The sequence below is a fragment of the Ammodytes marinus genome (assembly GCF_949987685.1).
Source record: "Ammodytes marinus genome assembly, contig: scaffold_392, whole genome shotgun sequence".
Taxonomy (NCBI): Eukaryota; Metazoa; Chordata; class Actinopteri; order Uranoscopiformes; family Ammodytidae; genus Ammodytes; species Ammodytes marinus.
In genome coordinates this window covers 5,001-12,500 of record NW_027648058.1, presented here as the reverse complement: position 1 = coordinate 12,500, position 7,500 = coordinate 5,001, and the positions used below count along the sequence as shown (strand labels likewise).

Genomic DNA, 7,500 nt, shown 5'->3' with positions numbered 1-7,500 from the left:
GTACAAAACCATCCGGATACATATGGTCTGATGACGGGCCGTTATATTAATAATAAACAGCGTGCTGCACAAATATGAGACTGTCCACCGCGACCTATTACGTAAAGGCTACATTTAAAAAACACAATAGCTTAAGGATTCTCGTTGCTCTAATGTGGAAGTGGAATATATGATGCAAATTTGGCCGGATGAAAATATTCACAAACAGTCGTATAGCCTACAAGACTACGCTCCAAATCCTAAACGCGCACGGTGACGTAGGCAAGGTGCATCGTGCCCAGGCCACGAGCAGTGTGAGCACGGGCCAGCGGGGGGGAGTTGGGAGGGGGGGAATCGTGCTGAATCTTCCTGCAGCACGGAACAGGCAAACGGCCCTAGTGTGAGTGGGCCCTTAAGGCTGCGTTCAAGTACCCATAACTCTCTGATATTTAGTATGGGAGAAACAAGATTTAGGATGTCCCAATTCTTGTGTTAGGGTGAAATAAATAAGTAAAAGTATGTCCAAATTGTAGCATACTACAATATAAAACAGAAAAGAACGGGTATCAGATTTGGAATGCAGTGTACTTCACAATAATTACTCTAGTATTAAAGTTCCTACACACACACAAAAAGAGAAGAGAGAAACACACACACACAGGGAGAGAGAGAGCGAGAGACACACACAAAGAGAGAGACACACGGACAAACAGAGAGACACACACACACACACACACACACACACACAGGGAGAGAAGAGAGAGAGCGAGAAACACACACACACAAAGAGAGAGACACACGGACAAACAGAGAGACACACACACACACAGGGAGAGAGAGAGACGCGCACACACACACACAGGGAGAGAGAGAGACACACACAGGGAGAGAGAGACACACACACAGGGAGAGAGAGAGACACACACACAGAGCCCCTCACCTCCTTTGCCTCCACACAGACGGGGTTCCAGGTGATAGACGGACCCACGCTGCAGACTGTCCTCTGTGTCCGAGAGACGGCCATCTCTAGTGACGTAGAAATCACTCACTCCCTACACACACACACAGGGAGAGAGAGACACACACACACACACACACACACACACACACAGGGAGAGAGACACACACACACACACAGGGAGAGAGAGACACACACACACACACACACACACACACACAGGGAGAGAGACACACACACACACACACACACACAGGGAGAGAGACACACACACACACACAGAGAGAAACACACAGGGAGAGAGACACACACGCACACACACACACACACACACACACACACACACAGAAACACACAGACACACACACAAACAAACAGAGACAGAGACATACAGTGACAGACAGACACACACACATACAGAGACAGACAGACAGACACATATACACACACACACCCACAAACAGACAGACAGACACACACACATACAGAGACAGACAGACAGACACATATACACACACACACCCACAAACAGACAGACAGACACACACACATACAGAGACAGACAGACAGACACATATACACACACACACACAATATGCACATTTGTCAACATCTATCTTGTGTGGATTAGTATCTCTTTAAAAAATAAAATGTACATTACGACATCAAACGTTTTTCCATGTCATACATCAAAACGTACCATGTACAGGTCTTACAAATGCATTTACATGATGTTTTTAAGAAGAAAATGTCTCATAAATCAGACAGTGAACAACATGTGAACAAATCCTTCTGTAATAACCTTCAGAATAGTGCTGAGAATGATTATGGAAAGTTTAGTTGATGTGAGTGCTTTAGAAGTTGAGATTTTTTGTTCAGAGTATTGAAGAAGAAAAAACTAATGTTGAGATAATGTCCGTTAAAGATGGTTGTATAGGAGAAATATACAGACGCAAACAGACAAGGTTTAGTAAGGTTTAATAAAGTCATAAATAGTGACATTACATTATAGTTTTAGCCGAAAAATCTACTTTAATGATCAAAACGTTAGGAAACCGTTGGTCTGTTTATGTGTTAGCTCTCGTTAGCATAACAATCCAGAAAAATAACGAACATATGAACACATCCTTCTGTAATAACCTTCAGAATAGTGCTGAGAATAATTATGGAAAGTTTAGTTGATGTAAGTGCTTTAGAAGTTGAAGATTTTTGGTTCAGAGTATTAAAAATTATTTTTTTTAAATTGTAAACGTTAGGGAACGGTCGGTCTGTTTGTATGCTAGCTTTAGTTAGCACAGCAGCTAACACACGCAGTTGTAAACAAATCAAAACTTTCAGACTTTTTGGGGTTTTTTTCCCGCCTTTCTCTCCTTGTGACGACATACCTGCTTTTGGGCGAACCGGTCCACGAGGTCCCGAACCGCGGAACCATCTGGAAACTGGACGTTAGAGAAGCTAATGCTAAAGCTAGGAGCAGACACAAACACCTCCATGTTTATTACTGACTGACTGGACTGCTGCTCAGTGCGCAGGCGCAGCTCCGATACTTCACAGGAGTCGACCGCACCACGTCACTGCCGGTGTTGCGCCGAAAGCTGTGTCCCATCAGAATGTGTGACTGTAGGGAGGACGCTGTTCTTGTCTCACAGTCTCTCAGTGAAATGTTTTATATATTAATAAATAAAACATGTACAGCTTCTTTTTTTTTTTAACCTTTATTTCTACAGGTAAATCCCATTGAGACCGGAGACTCTTTTGCAAGGGAGACCTGTTTTCCTTTCCCACGTTACCATTCACACACACATTCATACACCGATAGCAGCAGGCTAACTATCGACATTCACACAAGGCAAGGTGGGTGAAGTGTCTTGCCCAAGGACACAACAACCATGACACAGGTGGCAGGGCGGGGATCGAACCTCCAACCCTTTGATCATCAGCCGACCCGCTCTACCACCTGAGACACAGTCGCCCCAAAGCTTGAGTTTAACCCGAGAAGTTTGAAAAGGAGTTCTGTCTGAAAATAAAGATTATTTTTCATTTTGATGAACATTTTTATTTTCCTTTCTTCCATTGTGTGTTGCTTTGTACGGAGCCCCTAAAGGGACATGGAGGAAAAAAAAAATTTTGGTAAAAAAAAATAAAAAAATCAAACTCGAGATCTCGAGTTCAAACTCGAGATCTCGAGTTTGAAGTCAAGATCTCGAGTTTAAAGTCAAGATCTCGAGTTCAAAGTCGAGATCTCGACTTTGCCTTCAAACCTCTCTCACCGTCACCAATGGTCCATGCATCAAAGGCATATCAATTAATTTATGGGAAACCACACAATAGTGTCATGGAGGAGTACTTGGAGCATTCTTTTCTCACACTAACACCAAACTACAACCTATTTGGCCTAAATCTAACGTTTATTATGCACATTGGAGAGAAAAGTGACAATGATTCACTTCATTTTGGCGCACCATGGACCGAGAGCGGAGGTCTAATTGTCAACACACACACACACACACACACACACACACACACACACACACACACACACACACACACACACACACACACACACACACACAATATGTAGACGGTATACATTTGACTATATCAAAACGTGAACGTTTCCAAGACACAATGCCGCCTACACTACACCTGAGGAGAACTCTGTTTGGCTGTATTGGCTGGTCTGATGAAGGCTATAATTTGCACCGGATTAGACTATGTCCGCGTTCTCCAGTGACTCCATATGATCGGATCTTGAAGCACTCACAATAGTGCAGGCAAAATATGAAATTCAACCGGATTATGCGAACTTTCTATTTTTCCTCACTTGGAGAGAGAAAAAGCGCTGTTCCTGTGCGCTCTGGCACTACACCAGCTGTGCCCGCCTTGAGCCTCAAACTGTGTCTTAATAGAAAAGATAACTGCAGGTCATATGACAAAACTAGCGATTGGACTAAGTTAGTAAAGCCTCATTCACACTTTCAGCCTTTCCCAGGAAGGGATCGTGTGTGAATAAAACACAGTCTGGACTACAATAATAATAATTAAATAAAAAAGATAATTTTTTTCTCTTCCGTTCTGAGGGAAGCTTTCGTGCGTAAATGTGCCACACCGCTACATGCCTACATGTTTGTCTCTGTGTACAAATGAAACAATCGATCGCTGATTATAAAAACTAAATTAAACTAATAGTTTGAGGAGAGTCTGCACTGGTGAATTCTAATTATAGCACAAATTCCTCTGCTGTGCGCTGGGGAGAAACAGCGCCTGATTTGTTTTGCCTCGCACACGGTCGAGAGAGATAAGAGGCTTCACCCGACGGCACATGTTACTCATCTATTGCACCCAAAAAATCACAAATTTTAACTAAACAGCAGCAAAACTGTGAGGATCGCGTGGCGCTGTCCAATGTGCAGATCTGGAGCAGAATAGTTACCAGCGTGTCTGTTTCTCCCCAGCGCACAGCAAAGGAAGTTCTGCTATAGGCTATTAAAAATACGCCAGTCCAGACTCTGTGTTTTATTCACACACGATCCCTTCCTGGGAAAGGCTTAATTAGGCTTTACTAACCTAGTCCGATCGCTAGTTTTGTCATATGACCTGCAGTTATCTTTTCTATTAAGACGCAGTTTGAGGCTCACGCCGGGCACAGGTGTAGTGCTGCCAGAGCGCACGGGAACAGCGCTTTTTCTCTCTCCAAGTGAAGAAAAATAGAAAGTTCGCATAATCCGGTTGAATTTCATATTTTGCCTGCACTATTGTGAGTGCTTCAAGATCCGATCATATGGAGTCACTGGAGAACGCGGACATAGTCTAATCCGGTGCAAATTATAGCCTTCATCAGACCAGCCAATACAGCCAAACAGAGTTCTCCTCAGGTGTAGTGTAGGCGGCATTGTGTCTTGGAAACGTTCACGTTTTGATATAGTCAAATGTATACCGTCTACATATTGGGTGTGTGTGTGTGTGTGTGTGCGTGTGTGTGTGTGTGTGTGTGTTGACAATTAGACCTCCACTCTCTGTCCATGGTGCGCCAAAATGAAGTGAAGCATTGTCACTTTTCTCTCCAATGTGCATAATAAACGTTAGATTTAGGCCTAATAGGTTGTATTTTGGTGTTAGTGTGAGAAAAGAATGCTCCAAGTACTCCTCCATGACACTATTGTGTGGTTTCCCATAAATTAATTGATATGCCTTTGATGCATGGACCATTGGTGACGGTGAGAGAGGTTTGAAGGCAAAGTCGAGATCTCGACTTTAAACTCGAGATCTCGACTTTAAACTCGAGATCTTGACTTCAAACTCGAGATCTCGAGTTTGATTTTTTTTTTTTTTTTTACCAAATTTTTTTTTTTCCTCCATGTCCCTTTAGGGGCTCCGTAGCTTTGGTTATGGGTGAGTTTGACTTATCATTACTGCTGCATCTATGCATTATATCTATCTCTATCTATCTATCTATCTATCTATCCATCTGTCTATCTGTCTATCTATCTATCTATCTATCTATCTATCTATCTATCTATCTATCTATCTATCTATCTATCTATCTATCTATCCATCCATCTATCTATCCATCTATCTATATATCCATCTATCTATCTATCTATCTATCTACCTATCTAACTGTTCTCATATTTTTATTTTTTTTACTATGGAAAAGGGGTAGGATTAAATAAGTGTATACTTCTTCCTGCTCCTTTTCAGGCATATCTCAGAAATACAGATCATTTGTTTTCTTTTTTCTTTTTTTTTTGTGAAAACATAATTTGTTTATTGTATTTCCATGCTTTTCATTTTGTTTTGTATGTTTGATATGTCTGAAATAAATTGAATCAAATCAAATCAAATCAAATCAAATCAAATCAAATCAAATCAAAAGGAGGCCCTGGTTAGCAACAGGGCCGTTTACAGAGCCTAGGCTTGTCAAACCGTCACCTCATTTGTCAGAAGATTATTGTGTTATGAAGTGAAGACATATCTCAGGCAGAGAGCAGAATATTTATTGTCTAAAAAGAAAATTACATAATTTACATTTTACATGTTCCCTTCCGCTGTAGGCATGGCTCGATACCGTGGTGGGAAAAGTCAAGGGTTGCGTTCCGAATCTCCTCCTCTTTCTTTTTTCTATTCTACATACTACATCCGACGATAAAAAGAATCTAGTTAGGATGCAGTAGGCATACTATTGGGACATACTTTACTCTCTTATTTCATCATAACATTGCGCCTTGATCTTGCCTCTTGCTTTTATATCCGTCGCATCCCCGTTTGTTTTCATATGGAGGCTTCGTCGATGTGACGTCACTTCACGTGCGCACTGGATTGTGGGTCAGAATCGCCCCAAATAGGATGCAGTTTTCAACACTAACAATCTTGGCCGGATGAAGTAGGACATCCGGGTACTTCTAACCATCCTAAATCTGGCCATAAGAATCGGGACATCCTAAATCTTTTTTCTACCATACTATATAGTAGAAAGTATGAGATTCGGAACGCAACCTGTGTTATGAAGTGAAGACATCTCAGGCAGAGAGCAGAATATTTATTATCTAAAAAAAGAAAAAATTACATCATTTACATTTTACATTTTCCCTTCCGCTGTCGGCATGGCTCGAAGTCTAGCTTTCAAAACTACTCTTATGTTAAAGGTGCTACAAGGAACTTTCAGTGTGTGTTAATTCTAGCGCCCCCCTTTGGACTAAAAGCGGTAGTGTTTTTACCACGCCAGCTGTTGTTCCTGGGTGAGCGTATTACCCATGACAAAGGCATTAAGAAAAACTATATAAAAATAGCATTCTTTAGCACTGATGGTCTGGTTTGCTGTTACATCTAATTTATGATCATCAGAGGAAAAATTTGACTATCAGAATGTATTTAAAAGTTCCTCGTAGCTCCTTTAAATAAAAATAATTAAGGGCAATCGACTGCCATTCAGTCTGTGTGGAGAGTTGAATGGCCTTAGAAAAAATAATAATAAATAAAAACAACGTAAGAGCAAAGCATGATGGGAGCTGTAGTCCTTTAGAACCCCGGGTCCCAGGAAGTGACCTGGGGTGCGTCCACTTCCTCGTAGCAGACGATGACGTCGCCGGCCGTGAAGTCCACGTCTCCGTCAGCCGACAGGCCGCATTCCATACCTGCCTTCACACTCTGCACCTCGTCTTTGTGATGCTTCAACGCAGCGAGGGAGCCTACAGGGACAGGGAGGGGGAGATGGGTTAGTTTATGTTTTGTTTATCTATCTATCTATCTATCTATCTATCTATCTATCTATCTATCTATCTATCTATCTATCTATCTATCTATCTATCTATCTATCTATCTATCTGTCTGTCTGTCTGTCTGTCTGTGCGGGTATCTGTCTGTCTGTGTGTCTGTCCATCCATCTATCTATCTATCTATCTATCTATCTATCTATCTATCTATCTATCTATCTATCTATCTATCTATCTATCTATCTATCTATCTATCTATCTGTGCGGGTATCTGTGTGTCTCTCTGTCTGTCTGTCTGTCTGTCTGTCTGTCTGTCTGTCTGTCTGTCTGTCTGTCTGTGTGTCTGTGTGC

General features: G+C 41.8%; 2 protein-coding genes across 2 annotated transcripts in view; both read right to left on the bottom strand.

Annotated features, from left to right (window-relative positions):
* Positions 1-2,446, bottom strand: part of LOC307271126 (splicing regulator SDE2-like) — a 13,155-nt gene extending 10,709 nt beyond the window's left edge. Inside the window, exons 1-2 of the mRNA XM_080054999.1 lie at positions 2,323-2,446; positions 920-1,031 (exon numbers count right to left, since the gene is read on the bottom strand). Of these exons, the coding sequence (XP_079911125.1) occupies positions 920-1,031; positions 2,323-2,430 (220 nt within the window). The 5' untranslated portion in view covers positions 2,431-2,446. The remainder of the gene's footprint in view (positions 1-919; positions 1,032-2,322) is intronic.
* Positions 2,447-6,057: 3,611 nt separating this feature from the next.
* The window catches only part of LOC307271128 (translation initiation factor IF-2, mitochondrial-like), a gene marked incomplete at its 5' end in the record, with an annotated part of 5,055 nt that continues 3,612 nt past the window's right edge, over positions 6,058-7,500 (bottom strand). The window contains one exon of the mRNA XM_080055001.1: positions 6,058-7,125. Coding sequence (XP_079911127.1) covers positions 6,956-7,125 — 170 coding nt within the window. The remainder of the gene's footprint in view (positions 7,126-7,500) is intronic.